This window comes from Urocitellus parryii, chromosome 6 (assembly GCF_045843805.1).
Source record: "Urocitellus parryii isolate mUroPar1 chromosome 6, mUroPar1.hap1, whole genome shotgun sequence".
In the NCBI taxonomy this organism is placed as follows: domain Eukaryota; kingdom Metazoa; phylum Chordata; class Mammalia; order Rodentia; family Sciuridae; genus Urocitellus; species Urocitellus parryii.
The window spans coordinates 183,016,176-183,033,385 of record NC_135536.1 but is presented as its reverse complement, the minus strand read 5'-3'; the positions used below and the strand labels follow the sequence as shown (position 1 = coordinate 183,033,385).

Sequence of the window (17,210 nt, the reverse complement as noted above, 5' to 3'; positions counted from 1 at the left end):
TGAGCTTCAAGGGACACGGGACCCTCGTGTGAGCTTCCCCCGTAAGCTTGAAAGCAAGGATAGCCTTACTCATTTCTCTTCCCTGAAGCACCAGGGAAATAGCAGATAAATATGAAATGTTAATTGAGTTATAAAGTGCTGGTGAGAAACTTTTAAGTGATTAGGAAGAGGTCCATCCAAAATGCAAATCACAACCGCAGTGAGCTCTCTCCTCACCCCAATTAGAAGGACTGTTATCCAAAAGGCAATAAAATGACAAATGCCGGAAGAAGAGACAGAAAAATGAGGAACTCTCGTACACCGTTGGTGGAAACGCAAATTAGTGCAGCCATTGTGTAAAATAGTATGGAGGCTCTTCAAAAAACTAGAAATAGAACTACCACACAATCCAGCTATCCTACTACTGGGTATGTATCCCAGAAACTGGAATCAGTGTATTGAAGAGACATCTGTACTCACATTCTTACTGCAGCACTGTTTGCAATAGCCAAGACAAGGAACCAACCTTGGTGTCCATGAATACACGAGTGGGTAAAGAAAATGTGGTACATATGTTCAGTGGAATACTACTCATCCATGCAAAGTGAAAGAGTCATTTGCAGTAATAAGGATGAAACTGAAGAACACTAGGTTAAATTAAATAATTCAGGCACAGAAAGATAAATACCACAGATTCTCACTGGTATGTGGAATCCAAAAAGTTGATATTGAAGATGTAGAGAATAGAACAGTGGTGATCAGAGCCTTGGCAAAGGCTTGGGGGAGGGATGGATGGGCAATGGGCACAGGGTGCAGTTGGCTAGGAAGAATAATTTCCAACATTCCCTAGCACAGCAGGATAACTAGAGTCGACAGCAATTAATCATATATCTAACAGCCAGTGGAGAGGATTTTGACTATTCCCAGCACAAAGAAATGATAGGTCTGAGGTGATAGATATTGCAATGACCCTGATCTGATTATGAAACATTGTATCTGTGTGTTGAATGTCACACTGTATCCCATAAGCAGGTACCTTGTCAATGGATAATAAAATACATTTTAGAAAAGAACAATTCTATCCAGAGAAAGGCAACATCTCTTGAAGAAAGAGACCCAACCCAGAAAGACTCCCGCTCTCCCTTTACCCTGTGGGTTGAGTCTCAGCCTCCGAGATCAGCCTCTGAGCTGTTGCCAGACACCAAGCCATGGGCTTGCTGATGCGAGGTAGGGCCTGAGCCTCTGAATTCTACCAAATTCTCTAAGAAATCTGGATGCCTGCCAAAGTTTGAGGATCACTGGCCAAAAAACCTGTCATTTAAAAGTAACCTGTTGGCTTTTCAGTGGGACTTTTGAAGACTGCATTGTGGCTCCAAACACTGACATGCACTCAACGGTTCTGCCTCTATCCGAGCCCTGTCACAGACAAATACCGCCATCTTGCCGCAATCTGATTTTCTACTTAGCTTTACCAGCCGAACTCATAAATTACTGTCTATTTAGTGACATGGTACGCAATAATATTTGCTCTCCTGATGCCACTCAGAGTAGAAGCCATTAGTCATCCTCTCCTGCCTTCTCTGCCCACATTTATAATCCCTAAGGCAGGCATGTGCTTTTCAGGACAGAAGGTATCATTTGTGGCGAGTCTGGCCTCTGACAAGGCCATTCTAACTCATACAGCACATTGGAGTGAAATAGCCGAAGGTGCACTTGTCTCCAGGAACCGGACTGTCACTTTCCAGAGAATGTTTGTGATATATATTGATATCTACAATGAATGCCAGGTACAGAGTGCTTCCTTAGATATGGTGTCCTTGAGTTGGCCACAACCTATACAGCTGTCCATGGTGGCCCTTACCATCTACCATGACCACAGACTCCAGCAAATGTGGTTGTTGAATGATCTCATGGACCTCTATTGAGAGCACACCTTAGATTCCCAATAGATCACGAAACTCTCTTCCTCTTCATGGATATTATGTCTGTAGATACATCTACGATGTTCCTATACCTAGAGTAGCCAACTTGCCCCAGTTTCCCCTGAATGATCCAGTTTTAAAATGGAAAGTTCTGCACCCCAGGAACCACTTTAGTCTGAGACAAACCAAGATGGACATGGCAGAGTTCCAACATTGCTCTTGGGACAATCAACTGGACATTTCATTTCAATGGGTACAGAGTACCCTCTGGAGTAGTCCACAAACACTCAAGGTCACACCCTTGGGAAGGCATGGGACAGAAGAGTCGCTGAACACCTACTGTGTGCTTCTGCCTGGTGCCTGCCTGGGCACTATCTCACATTATCAGTAATCATCACACAATCCTTCATGTTGTGTTATCTTTTCATTTTTTTTAATATTTAGATACTTTAAATTTTATTTTTAAGGGGTGCACCATGACATGGGTTTGAACAAAGGCACAGAATCCTGTGAACACCAACGTGATCAGGATACCTAAGCGTTCCATCAGCCAGAGAAGTTCCTCTTGCCACCCTGATGGAGTTTAATCCCTCCCCACCCCTCACCTGAAGGGTGTATTGTTCTCTAAGGTGTTTTCAGAAAAATTCACTGAGACCTAGAGTGGTAAAACGATTTTCAGTAAAAATATCCGAACACTGCAGTCTGCTTGCCTTCTGCAAAGCCCTGCCTGTCCCCTGATTCATGGGTGTAGTTAGTGTGCAAAAAGTATTTTTTTTGACAAGAAAAATGAATGACGGTCCTGGGTACGGGGAGACTCCTTGGTGAAGACTCTGGAGTCTCACCTGCACAGAGTACAGCAGTGGACAGAGGCAGGGAAAATCCTGGTGGGCTGGACAGCTCACCGAGGAGATGGGCCCTCACGGTGCCCTGAAGCATCTGCCCAGAACTGCCTGATCAGCAATCCCCCGGCCTGGTTTTGCTGCACCCCGGGGCATATCACATCCAATTATCTCCACGGAGGCAGTCGAGCCAGGGGAGAGAAGGGAGGCTCTGTAGCTGACAGGGCCTGCTGCAGATAGTGGGGCAGTCGGGTAAGCGAAGTGGACAGGCAGGCCTTGGCCTCAGGGAGGAGGGGAGCTCTTCTTGGAAGCCCTGTGTTCTGACGTCTCGCCATGCGGGTCACTGCTCAGAAAGGCTTAGCTCCAGAGAAGGAGACCCTCTTCACTCGGCAGGGCCAACCCAACAGGTGGGAGGACCCAGCCAAGAGGACATGGGGGGTACCCTCAGTTCTAGCTAGGAACCCAGGTTCTACGTGGGGAGAAGGAGGTGGGTCGCCTGTGGGAGTAGGGAGCCTGTGGCTTGTGGTCATGGCCCCTGAGCCTCCCACTAGCTCAGGGAGCCTGAGCTTTGTGGCCGGGAGCGTGGGTTGGAGCCACAGGGTGTCACTCTGTCGTAGGCACCAGGTGATCACTCCATCCTGAAATCCATGAGGCTTGTCCACGAGGATGACGGGAGGCCTCCAGGGACAAGCGTTCCCAGCCCTGTATCGTGAAGCTGGCGCTGGCTCGGCTGTCTTTAAAATGCGTCCGGAGCGCTTCCACTGACTTAAAGTAACACTCGGGTTCTGGCCTGGGGTCTGGGAGACCTGGACTGAGCACCCAGCCCACCTCTCAATCCACATTCTGTGTCCCCCACCCACTCACCTCTGCTCTGGGGAGTCCCCCTTCAAGTTCTAGAACACAATGGCCTCCCTCCCTCCGGGGCTCTGCACCTGCTCCTGCCTCCGCCTGAGATGTTCCTTCCCAGCCCTGGCCACGCCAGCTGGCTCCTGCTCATCCTTCGGTTTTCAGCTCAATGCACCAGCCACACAGCAGCAGGAACACACCTGGGGTTGGGCAGGTGGGGGGTGTTACTTGTGCAGTGAGTTCCTCAGGGAACTGAGGGCATTTGAGGAAGAGGGTGTCAGAAAGGACCCATAGGAAGCCAGGCGCCGTGGTGCGTGCCTATAATCCGAGCAGCTCGGGAGGCTGAGGCAGGAGGATCCTGAGTTCAAAGCCAGCTTCAGCAATGGTGAGGTGCTAAGCAACTCAGTGAGACCCTGTCTCTGAATAAAATACAAAATAGGGCTGGGGATGTGGCTCAGTGGTTGAGGGCCCCTGAGTTCAATCCCTGGTATCCCGCCCCCAACAAAAGGAATAAAGGACCCATAGGACAGGGGCTGTGATGAGTGATGTGCAAGAGAGTTTGAGAATGCGAGGTGCCATTCCAGAATGGACACCACAGGAAGTGGCGTGGTCGGGCATCCTGATATTAACTGTGGGAAGGGAGGCCGACTGGCAAAGACGCACTGGGCACTCACATCAGCCAGCGTGGGTGGGGGATGCCTGGTAATATTTTGGCTTGGACAGAGCCCACATGGCTGTCCTTGCTGAGCTGTGACCACAGAGTGTTCTTGCTTTCCTCTCCCTCCATCATGCTCTCAGAGCCGCCTCGTCTCAGGCTGTGTTCTGTGACACTGTGATCAGCGCAGAGCACCAAGACCTGGCTTTGAGTGCGAGACCAGCTCCCCAGGGGCAGGGGCTGCTTTTCTCCTCCTCAGATATCACGTGTGTGTGTGTGTGTGTGTGCGTGTGTGTGTGTGTGTGTGTGCGTGTGTGTGTGTGTGTGTGTGGTGCTGGGGACTGAACCTCTGTCCCCAGCCCTCAGATCTCACCTTTTTAAGGAATCCTGCCCGTGCCCCCCTGTTCAAGTGGCCCCTGGCCCTGTCTGCCCTGGCACCCTGCTCCCTGCCTCCACAGCACCCATGGCCAACAATGGTCTGTGTGTTTGCTCCTCCCAGGGTTGGAACAAATCCTAGATTATGTCTGTCACATCCACCTGCCATTGTCCCTAGACCTCACCCAGCCCTGGTGCCATCAGTCAGGTGGTGTCTGTGGGAGAAAGGAGCCAGTGGGAGCCGCAAGGTTGGGTGTTGCTGGGCAGGTCATTTCCTGCCTCTGGACCCCACTTTGCAGACCTATAAAGGAGCTCAGATTTTTCTCGAAAGACCCTTCCAAATCCGACTTTTGGGGATTCTGTGAATACTGGAGCTCAGCTCTCCAGGGACAAGGACACCCCCAAATGCACCTTTTGGACTAAAAAAAAAGAGTGACCGCTCAGGAAAGCAACGCTGGAGAGTAGGAAACATTTCCACACTTGGAGAGAAAAGTAAAAATAGCGCTGGCTGAGGAGGAAGGGATGAGAGAAGGAGAGAAGAGATTGATAATGGATGAGTATAATGAGGTGGCAATTTTGGTTTCAAAAGAATGTGATTAGCTCCTAATGACTGCCACCATTCCCTGGTCAATCTACTGTAACTAGCCACTAATGTAAAAATAATGCCCCTGGCTCGCTCACTTTGAAGATGGAGATGAGTCTTCCTTTCCTACTTTCACCCCCTCAGATTCTTTTTCCTTGAAGAGATTATCCCCTATTAGGTTGACGCTCCCTAGGAAGGGAGATAGATGTGTGATCAAAGCCTGCCAATTAGGGGTCATTACCAAGGCCCCCTGGGCGGCTCCATCAGGCACTGCCTCTTTGCCTCTGTCAACATATCACAGTCCCCAGGCCCCCTGGGTCCCCTTCAGCCCCCAGGACAGGGAGATAGGGGCTCCTGGGCTGTGTCAGGGGATGGCTGTGTGCCTGCTGGGGTGTGTCCCAGAGGGCATGGCCTTGATGTTCAGAGGATCATCCAAGGACTCTGGGAGTGGCAGGAGGGACTTCATCCAATCTCTTCAGTATCACAGAACAGAGGGTCCATGCTTGTTCTGTGAGGCCTTATGGGGCACAGGAAGGCAAAGTAAAGAAATTGGGGCCATGCTCTGCTCAAAAGAGAGGCAGGAGACTTTGGGAGGTGGTGAGCCTTCTGCCACTCAGGGTGTCCAAGGGATAGATGCTGTGCATCAACTTATCAGATGCCTGAAAGGCACATAAACAGAAACACAGAGAGATGATTTCCAAGGTCACATGCACCTGTGAGATTCCAGGATCTCTACCTAATTATTTCATTCATTCATTCATTCCAAATGGATCCTTTGAGCACATATAAATTGCAGAGCCAGCATTGGGTCCTGGAGATTTGATCATGAATAAGATTCTTTCCCAGGAGAAGCCCATGACCAGGTTGGGAGACAAGCATTTAGATGATTCGATGCAAAGATATCCACCTAATAACAGAAGGAGCCAACTCGAGCTGGGGGGATGCCGTGAGGAAGGATGAACAGTTTTCACACAGGAGAAGCTGCTTGCACTGAGTTTTGAAGGATACGTAGGAGTTTGCCAGGCAGATTCAGGTAGAGAAAGCATGCATCAAGTCACAGAAGAGCTTGTCTTCACCCAGAAGAATGGAAACAAGAAAGGTAGCACTGTACACAAGCCCTGGTCTTCCCCCAGGAATGGTTGGGATACCTCGTAATCGACCCATCAAAATAAGGGCAAAAAGTGGGACTGGAGGCACCCTTGGGGTGAAGGTATAAAAGACTTGTTATCAAAGAGTTTGGATTTTATCCTGAAGACAATAACCAGGGAGTCACTGAGTTCTATCCTCATTTTGGAAAGATCTCTCTGATTACAGTGGAGGGTGGCTTGGAGGGGACAAAAGCCAGCGAAACCAAAGAGGAGACTCGTGGTAAAGTATTTCTCCAGGGAAATTAACCATTTGCAAGAACTGTGGCTGCACATTAGAATTACTTGGGGAACTGTAAACACCATCCAGGGCTGTGACCCACCTGAGCCTTTCTTCCCTGTCCACCTGGGGTAAGGCCTTGACCTTGGGAGTCTGAAGGCCTCCCTGAGTAATTCTACTATGCAGCCATCAAGAGATCTTAAGGTCACTGTAATGCCAACCCTGGCATATACTGGGTACACAGAACAACGGTTTGTATTTTTCCCCCCCAAGATATTAGTATGGAAAAACCAGAGCCTGCCGCCCTTGGCTTTACACCGCTCTGGGGGAATGTGTCGGGATGAACAGTCAGTTTTTATCACAGAGACAGGGAATGCATCAGCTCGAACATCAAGAAACCCGGTGCTGCCACTAAGGCTGGCACACAGCAGTAGACCTGGCAGGTCACCTGAGGGGAGCTGGAGCACCTGGTTGGGGTGAGAGAAGAAGGCCAGGGGCTAGAATCTGAGTTCCAGGAATTAGGTGCAGAAGCAAGAAGCGTTTGTGGTCTAGAGATATCCTAAGCCAACGGCAAGAGGGGTGCAAGGTAGCAGTCTTTTTAAATGAAGAGCCAGAGGAGGAGGAGGAGGAGGAGAAAGGAGAGGAGAGTAATTAATAATAAGTGATAAGCGCTGCACGTGGAAGGCAAACCCTGTCCTCTCTCCAGAACACTTTGTCACACCCAGATGTAGATGTTCGAATCTTGGCAACAGAGACTTACCATCTGGCTTGTTACAGAAAAAGCTTGCAACCCCTGCTCTAGAAAAAGACCTCCCCAGCTTGTCTTAACCCAGAAGCATGGAAACAAGAAGGGTAGCACTGTACACAAGCCCTGGTCTTCCCACAGGAGTGGCCCTGCCTGCTCCTAGCATGGCCCTCTACATTGCTATATTCCTGTCCAGTCTGGTCAATGTTACTCCTTGCTTAAGATGAGCCTACCGAGAAGTAGATGGGCAAAGACCAGGCTGGTGTGTTCCCAAGTGACGGTCTGCTCCCAGCACTGCTAACAGAAACTGTACAGGCTGAAGCAGTTGCCAATCCCATCTCAGAAGCAATGCAGGGGCCATGAGCAGGACATTCAGTCTGTTCCACCCAAGGCAGGGTGGACACAGTAGTCAGAGCATGGCCTGACCTTCATGCTGCTGTTGGTATTCTAAAGCCGTTCCCACTCTCTCCTGCACCCAACCTCCCTCTCCATAAAACAACTGGCCGCAGCCCTGCACCTCCGCACCTCCCCTTTACTCCAGACCACTTGGCTCATAACTCTGCTAAGTCATCCCAGGGGTTCGTCCGCTTGTCTGTCTTCTCTGTGGCTGCCACCCTCTTAAACTAATGGACGGCTCCTATCTCCTCTCTCCCGCTAAGCTCTGGGCCTCTGTGTCCAGCTTTCTACTCAACACCTCAACCCTGGCAGCCATGATTAGTATGTTATTAATTTGAGCTTGTTAGAACGTACGCAGCCCTCAGTGCCGGGACTGCCAAAAGCACTTTATGGACCCAAAGCTCGAGACTTCATTCCTGCCTCACAATCCCATTTCCCTCCCAGGCTTCTCCAGGTCAGTAAGTGACATCTTCTCCGCTCAGTTCTGTAACCTGGCATTCAAGGGACCAGCCTTCCTTCCCCTTCCCTGCACACTCCCTGGCTATAGTGGATGTGCTGGGGATCCCTCCATGTCCCCTCTAGATGCACCGTTCCCATGCACACCTCCCTGATGGCTTCCTTCTGTATACCCCTGATTTTTTTTTCCACTTGAGGGCTTCCTCAAATAAAACAATGTGCACATTTTGCCTATAGTGCCTAGTAGAAGTTCTAGGGAGTTCCCAAGAGTTGTTCTAAGTCAGTAGTAGATGGGAACTGATGGATAGACATCTCATCTCTGGAGGGACAACTCTGGGACATGAGCTGTGCCCCCGGGGTTAAGTCCAGTTGCACATGGAGGCAGCTTGTTTGTTGATGTGCCCTGAATTGGCTTCATCCCTTGATGGTCTCCCTTTCCCTGTTCTCCTACCAGGATCCTTGGAACGGTGTCCCCAACAGACTGCTTGTCTCTGAGCCTACTTCGGAGGCAGGCCAAGTCAACAATATTCAACTGAAACAATATCCTAAAAACAGTCACTCTTCTCACCTACGGCGACTGCCTTGTCCAAGGGTCCAAGGCACCGACATTTCTCACCTAGACATGCAATGTGTTCCTAACGAATCTTCCTAATTCTCCCCGGGCCGTCCTTGAGCCTGAGTCCACTCATGAGCCACAGTATACTTTGTGGAGCAGGACGAGGGATTTACCTGCTCAGAACCCCTTCACGTTTTCCCATCACACTTAGAACAGGACTCCGTTTGTTACCCAGGAACTTGGAGGCCTGAATCAATCGGGACTCTCCCATTCCCTCCCCAAGGTCTGACCCCTGGTCCCCCGACCTCACTCTAGTCCTTGAATGTGGTTATTTGGTTGCTGCCTGGCAGCCGCCTTGCCACCTGCTCTTCCTCCTGCCTGGAAAGCACTTCCCACTTTCCTGGGGGTGGCTGGAACTTTCCCATCATTAAAAAATGAACGAAAACGTTACCTTCTCGGAGAGGCCCTCCCGGCCTGCGTGATCAGACATGATTCCCACTCCCCACCTCCTTTCCTTCATCCTGCTGTATTGTCTTCATAGCACTTTGACTATCTAACATGATGTGGGTTTGCTCCAGGGGACCTGTCTAATTCTCTGTACTCCTAGTACCTAGAGCCGGGCCCGGAACATATTCAGGGGACCAATCGGTATCTTTTGGGTATATGAATGAATAAATGATCAAATGAACAAACGATTTCCCGACTGGGCAATAGGCTCATGACACACTGAAGATACCGACCATGTGTAAGTCAGTGAACAAGGAAAGGCGTCTACGGAACAGCTGCGGCTCTGTTCTCCCCATCCAAGGCCACCCAGCCCTTTGCCCTGAGTGTCCCGTCACAAGGGGGTTCTCCTTTCCCCCTGCTGTTCATCTGCACCTGGGAGGTGCTTCGCCGCAGGCCTGTCTAACCACCTGTCTTTGTGTTGTAGGCCTTACCTGAGGGGCAGACGGCTTCGTGGGACACGGCCAAGGAAGATGGAAACCGCAACAAGAATCGATATGGGAACATCATATCCTGTAGGTGCCCTTCTGGGATGTCTAGGCACCAGGCTTTGGGAACTCAGGGGGAAAAAAAAAATGTTCTTTGCCTAGAATTTGCTATAAAATAATCCATGATATTTCCAACTCTGGGCCAAGAGACTAGTGCAAGGAATGATGAGGCCTGAACAAAGGCATTGACAATACTCCTGTGGGGGAGGAGAGAAAGAGAGAGGCTGCCCCAGTACTGACGGTCCCACGTGGGTAACATGCAAGTATGGCCACTACCCAGTATTGGTACGCACAGCCTTCAAAACACCCTAAATCCAGGGGGAGCAAAGTTATCTCAGACCAAACACCGAGCAGGTATTCTGATGAGAACAGGAGTCCACAGCAGCCCATTCAGATTCAGTGTGGCCACCCGGGACCTTTGGACATCTTGCCAATTGTGTGGGGAACTCATTCTGGTCTCAGATCTTGGGGTATTTGAGCCAAAGCGTGGGAACAAATAGGATCCTGAGTGACATATTATTTCTAGCACAGTTTAGAGTTTTTGTTTTGTTTTGCTTTGACTGTCTAGACATGGCCTAAGAAAAACTTGGAGAAAGAAAGAATAAGACACAGGCAGATTGTAAAAGAAGAAAGAGGCAGAAGTTTTAGCTTAGCTGTTTCCTGTGCTGATTTTAGGAATGGGCTATGAATGGTGGAACTAATCAGAAAACATTTATAATTTGTCTCTTGGAAGATAGCAATGCAGACAGCAAGATTTCTTGCAAGTGATGTGTTGGGAAGAGATATTCAAACATCAGCGAACACGTATTAAGACTTAGGATGGGCAGGCCTCCTTTGAATGGTACTGCACTGGGCACTGGGAGATGCAGTCTCTGCTCTGTGGTCAGGTGGCTGCTTGCTCAGACTAGTCCCTAGCATTATTTTTTTGTGCACAGAAACACTGTGCCCTAAACTATCTGTCTTATCTCCATTCTATCAGATTGTGAGTTTAGACAGCGTCCACTAAATCATAGGTTGCAACCTTAAGCAAGAACCCTAGTCCTTAGTCTCTGTAAAATCTTTTTTACAATGTCTTCCTCCTAGGCATGTTGCACAAACATGAAAACAACAACAACAACAACAAAAACTATGACCAGAGCACCATGAATAGCCACGTCCCCAGGCCTAAACTTTAGGGGGCCGAAGGTCAGAAGCCAAGTTATATGTCCCCACAGCTCAGCATCACCTAAGCACATGAGGCTGGCAGGTGGGCATGTGGGACAGGACTGGGGGAGAGGAGTGAGGCCATTGGAGGAGGGTTCGCTCTTGCTGTTGGTGCTGTGCACTCTCCTCTTTGCTTGAGTGCCCCCTGGTCTCACCCGAGCTCTGCCCTCACTGCATCTCTGCCCAGGGATTTCTCCATAGCAGGGGAAGGATGCTGTGCCCAGGCACCCGGTAGCCCTCCCACGCTGACCAATCAGTGCCCTTGAGAAGCATGAAATCCCCGGCTTCCTGGCCCATCCCCAGAAGTGCTGTGCCACTGACTTTTCCAGAGTTCCCACAGGGATTCGGCTGCAGTGGTCCACCCTGGTGACAGGGCTTGACAGCCCACCCACTCCCTGCGGCCCTCTCCTCCCTACAGGTGTTCCCTGTTCCTCCTAAGAAACCGCTTGCCCTGGCATCTCAGTCTGGCATCCACTTCTGGGGAAACCCAAGTGGAGGCAGAGAGAATTTAAGTACCGAAATGATACCACTTTGTTGGGTTTAAATAAACCTGAATCTCATTTCTCATTTGAAGGTCAATGATGCAAAGGATCAGGGCCAGAGCCAATCTGCACTAGGTAGGGCGCCCCCGTCAGCCATCAGCCAGCCGACTCAGAAAGCAGCGAGACACAAAGGGGAAACATAAAAGGAGGGGAGGAGTGCAGTAGGGGGGAGTTCTGGAATTGAAATGAGAAAGGTAAAAGAGAAGCAGCCCGGGGAAAGGAGTGTTCCTGCCCTTGTATGTGTCCCTCCCTGAGGCCAAGCCTGCCATGCCTTGATAAATAGAAATATTCTTGGCTCAAGAAAAAAAGAAAGAAAAACGGGTGTGATTAGCATCTTAAGGAACCCAGAGCACCGAGAGGCCAGAGTGGAGGACAAAGGCCCAGGCCGAGGAGAACGGGAAAGACTCTAGAGGAAGGGAGGGCGGGCTGTGCCTGCAAATGAACAGAGAGAGAAACCTTGGTGAAACCGGCCCTTTCTTCCAAATGATTCTGTTTAGAATTTAGCCATCGAGACAGTGGGGCTTCCAGGGGGTGGGGACGGAAACAAGTGAAAGGCTAAGGAAGTGAATGGAGAATAAGAACAAAGAGTCCTTTGCTCTCAGGTAGCTCCAGGGCCCAGACTGGGGCTCAGGTGTGCTGAAGCATCCCCTGTGTGCGCTTCCTGGGCCAGCAGGAAGGGGCTGACACAAAGAGGAAGCGCTCACGGGGCGGGGGCAGACTTTACAAAATGAGGCTCCCCTCCAGGATCAGCCCCAGATGCCAGCAGGAAACAGATGGTGCCCTCAGAGAGGATTTTGAGGGGAGATACTCAGCAGACCCTTTCTACAGACACAATGCAGGAGAAGAGACCTAGCAAGGGAAAGTGTAGTACCTGGGGTAAACAGGGTGCTGCAGGGAGAGGTGACCAGGACCCCGAGAAAGAAAGACAGCCATTGTGGTGACCCCACCAATGGCAGCCACCAAGGGACAATACCCTGACCTGGCTGTTCTCCCTCTGCCTACTCCTCTGTCACTGCTTTCTATGGGCTGAGCCCAAGCCAGAGGATCTGGAGCACCTGGGAACTCCTTCAAATGCTCATCCTCCACCCCAGGTCTACTGAATCAGGAGCCTGGGGCAGGGCCCAGCGTTCGTATTTTGGAAGCCCTCCAGGTGAGCCCGATGTTTGCCCAAGTCTGAGGATCTACCTCTAGAGCTCAGCCAGGTGAAGAAGGGGCACAATATGACCAGCAGGTTTACCCCATCTAGGAAAAACCACTGGGCCCAGGTGTCCTGGAGTCCTGGTTAGGCAGACAGGGCCAAGTCCTAATCCCAGTTCTGTCATTTATCTGTGCCTGACCTTCAGCAAGGTCCCTTCCTTTCTGGGACCCTCAGTGTCTCCTCTGCAAGGGGGAGTTCAGGTCAGATCTCAGCTTAAAGAGGCCTAATGAAGATGAACGACGTGGAATCTGAATCGGATGTGGAGCCTGAGTCAGAGATTTATGAATTTACATAAGGTCTAGTCTAGTCTCTGAGTTCATGGGCAAGGAGAGAAGGTGCAGAGAAAAGACTGGCTGCCCAAGGTCCTGTGTCAAGCCTTTAGGACAACTGTGACCAAAACTCTGATCTGTGGCTTAATGCGCCTTGCCAAGGAATCTGCTGTATCAAGATGGGTTTAGGCTTGAGCGGGAGAAGGTGCTGCCAAGGGCCAACCTCCGGGAACAGGTGCTCCCTTCCCGGAGCAGGTGGGTGGTGTTGTGCACAGAGGAACCGGACTCCCAGGAGGAACCCAGATTCAGGACAAACCCAGAGGCCTTTACTCACACCAGGTTTCTCTGTGGATTCCTAAGGAGACAGCATGGGATGACACAATGGGTACTTATCTGTTGCTCTGGGGTCTTGGCCTCCATTCTTTGCCATTTCTGAGGGTGGCCCTGGTCTGTGCCCTGCAGACCTCTCCTGGCGCAGAAATCACTGGATTCTGCCCTTTCCCACTTCCTTACGTGCTGGTCCCGATTCTAACCGCCAACCCGTGTATCTCTCTGAGGTATCCCTGTTCTGAGGGCTGAGCCTCCTCTGGGTGCTTGCAGGACAGGCAAGAAGTGCCAGGAAATTAAACGTCCCCTCCAAAAGCTGCCCTCGGTCAATGCCTGACAGGTGCGTAAGTACCCAGCTCCCTGTGCCCTGAGGAGGAACTGCTTGGAGGTGGGGTTCTGTACTTTCTCCCCGGCCCCCTCAGCAGGATACAGCTCCAGTTCTCCAGTGGTCACTGCTGGGTGCCACACCCGGGGCCTCCTTCTCTCTTCACCTCACTTCCTTCTCTCTTTCCTGGCGTTCCCTGGGATCCTGTCTCAGATCACCTAATATAATCACCCAAATCCTTGGCTCCGGTTCTGCTTCTGAAGGAATTCAATCAGGAAACCTTCCTCCCTTCCTTTGGAAAGGCCCCTCCGAGGGGCATTGCCTGGTCAACCTGCTAAGGAGATGTGTCAGGGGGACGAGTGCCCCCTGGCTCCTCTCCTGACTTTCCCACTTTGACACCTCAGCCCCCTCCCTGTCCCCAAGGGGGAGCACTTCCTCCCGGAGGCCCAGCTTCAGGAGGGGATGGAGAAGGAGGTGCGCGGCCTGCTGGGCTGTCTCCGGGTCACGCCCAAGCCACCCTCTCTCTTGATAATGGTAATTCAATCAAGATGGAGTGCGCAGACCTTTCGCTTCAATGGGGTACCCGGGCCGTCTCCGCGGAATTACCTGTCTCCTCCCAATCCACTCCTGCAGGAGGATGGCATTAACATTTCCAAGACTTCTAGGAAATGGCTTTTCAGCTCCACAATTCATTGTAATGAGTCAAATCTCTTTTCCCTGAAAAATGGTCCCTTTCCTTTATCCTCTGCGGCGCCCAGAAGACAGGAAGAAAGAACGTCAAGTATCCAAATGATAGGCTCTCCCCAGCCCCTCCTCTCCAGAGTGATTCTCTCTTGACACAAGTGTGACCTGAGATGACTGATTTATTGGGTCGCAGCTGATGACGGAAAAAGGGCGGGGGAACTCTAGTTTGTCCCGAGTTAGAACTGTGTCGTGGGCGCGGGGTGGGCCTGGGTCTGCAGTGGGGTGGGGACCAGTGTTGGAGGCTGAGATATGGGTGGAAGTGGGGGCTGGAGGAGCCTGGCACTGAAAGGTGGGCAGGCAGCTGGTCTCAGGGCTCAAGGAAAGACAAGGACCCCACCACTCTGTATAGAAGCTTATAACGTCTCCTGAGTCATCAAACTTCATGGAGTCTTGGGTCTCTCATAAAATGAGGTAGTGATGTCTGCCTGAGAATCAAATGGCAGAGTGTTCATACCACTTCCAGAATAGCGCCTGGTCCATCTTGCCTCTCTACAGGTCAGTTCCTGTGGGTCTCTAAACGCATGGCTTGGTTCCAATAAGATCTTTTGGTCCTTCCCAAGAGAGATCCAAGTGAACACCCAGAGCACCTCTCCTTTAAATAACTGGACATTGACAATTCTGTCTACTCAAACCCAAGTATGCATCCTAATTATCCCACAGTACCAAGGCCCCATGCCAATTTCTTCTGCAGGAAGGTCCAAGAATTTGCATTTCTAACAAGTTCCCAGGTGCATGTTCATGGTATTGGCCCAGCACAAAATTTAGGGCACCCCCTGGTCTAGAATAATAAAAACCAACGTTCATATCTGTGCTGATTCTTACAACATATCAGGGCTTTCGTATCTGACCTATTCTGATGTTTGCAGCAAGTCTACAAAGATATATTTGATTTTTTTTTTCTCTCAGAGTTGGGCAAGTCACTGTTCAGGAACAGTGGTAATTTGTTCGATTAGGATGTGGCAGATCTCAGGTCTGCTTTCATAGCTCACTCCCATGGCTTCCTCTTACTGAAGACAAGAGTTGGTTGGCAATCTTCAGCCCAGGACAGACTGAGTTCACAGCTTTGGTGAGGGGCCAGGTATAAGGTAAGAAAGAATCAGAATGCAGGATCCAACTACACTCTCAGCCTGGGATAGGAATACTGCTTTGCGTATGCAAAGATCCTGTGGCCAGAGTGGACATCAAGCATTTGAGCAAGTTAAAGAAGGCTGTAGTTATTAGGGTACTGTGTGGAAAGGAGGTGGCCCCTCACTGTGAGATCGTCAAGGTGTTTTGCAGCTGTGTTGCACTGCAGCCAATACATACCGACTTTCAAAAAAGATCATTAAATTTTCAGAAATTTTTTTGAGCTGGTTGGGGTGTGTTGGTAGCTTTAAATTGGTGATAGTAAGAGTATTTACACCACAGAAACCAGCAGATGATACAGATCAGAGTCCTTCCCTCCCCCCAGAGAACTATGTGTAAAATATTTACCAACATCCACTGGTCCTTGTCATAAAGCAAGGAGGAACAGATCAATTGCAAACAGGGAAGACCTTCCCCTACGGCTATGTGCAGGGAATGTTTTGAGACTTTCAAGTCCTGGAAGTTCCATCTCCGGTCTACCTGCTGCCAGCAGCTCCCTCCTCCCACCATCCAGCCCTTGCCCATCTCCCACCTCATCTGAGAACCTGGGCACCCGGCTCCGGTGCCTTCCTCTCAGAGCACCCTCGAGGAGTCTGCCTCTGCTCCATGTGACTCTTCCCCACTCTCTCCTTGTCTCGAATATCAAACGAGGAGTGCCAAATTAGCTGGTTTTCAGGCTTGCAAAATGTAGATAGAGCATAATGAACGTTCCGGGCTGCTTGTAAATTACCTTGTATAAACTCCTCCGTGTCGCCTGCCGCCCCATCTTTCTCCGTGTGCGTGTGGGTAAACACAATTTTTTATCTTTCTAATTACATAAAGTTAGAAGAAGAAAGGGACACGGAATAATATTAGCATTTCCCAGAAGAAATAAATAAACCATGAGGACACCGCCACTCCTGACAGTGCCTTCCTGGTGGCCCTGTAGTTGGATCCTGTCCTCCGATGAGCGCACACAGCAGATCTTTGCCTCTGCAGGGAGGGGAGTCTGTACTTGGTACAGAAGGGCAGAGGGAGAGCATCCGGTTTCTCAGTGTTTCTGCCACCAGGTCATTACCTGCCTCCCATCCATCTCTGAATCACCATTTATTAAGCACCTGCTGTATATCAGGTATTGTCCCAATACTTTCTTTTGCAGGAGTTTTAGGATTGCAGAAATATTGAGCAGCAAGCGCTGATTTCCCACACATAATCTTCCTTTTATTAACATTTTGCATTAGTACTTTTATTTATTACAATGGATGAACCAATATTGATCCACTATCATTAGCCAAGGTCCACAGCCTATATTAGGGTTCACTTTTTATGTTGTGCAGTTCTATAAGATTTGACAAATGCATAAGGCCATAGGTCGGCCTTTACAATAATATGTAAAAGAGCTTCACTGCCCTGAAGGTCCCCTGTACTTAATCTATTCCACCCAACCTCCTTGTCCAAGTCTCGGACAACACTGATTATTTTTTTCACTGGTTTGGCCTTTTTCAGAATGTCACACAGTAAGAATCACAAGATACCTAGCTGTTTCCAGATTGACTTCCTTCCCTTAACCACATGAACTTAAGTCTCCTCTGAGTCTTTCATGGCATGAGAACTCATTTCTATTCATCACTGAATAATATTCCACTGTATAGATCTACCATAATCTGGCTATCCATTCATCTATGGAAGGACGTCTGCGATGCTTCCAAGTGTTTGCAATTATGAGGAAAGCTGCCGCAACACCCATGTGCAGGTTTTGATGTGCACTTAAGTTTTCAATCCATTTGAG

The 17,210-nt window shown here is 50.0% G+C and overlaps 1 protein-coding gene across 2 annotated transcripts in view; it reads left to right on the top strand.

Annotated features, from left to right (window-relative positions):
- Positions 1 to 17,210, top strand: part of Ptprt (protein tyrosine phosphatase receptor type T) — a 1,043,151-nt gene that overhangs the window by 979,771 nt on the left and 46,170 nt on the right. For both annotated transcript variants that reach the window (XM_026383218.2, XM_026383217.2), the window contains one exon: positions 9,649 to 9,736. In XM_026383218.2, coding sequence (XP_026239003.1) covers positions 9,649 to 9,736 — 88 coding nt within the window. The remainder of the gene's footprint in view (positions 1 to 9,648; positions 9,737 to 17,210) is intronic.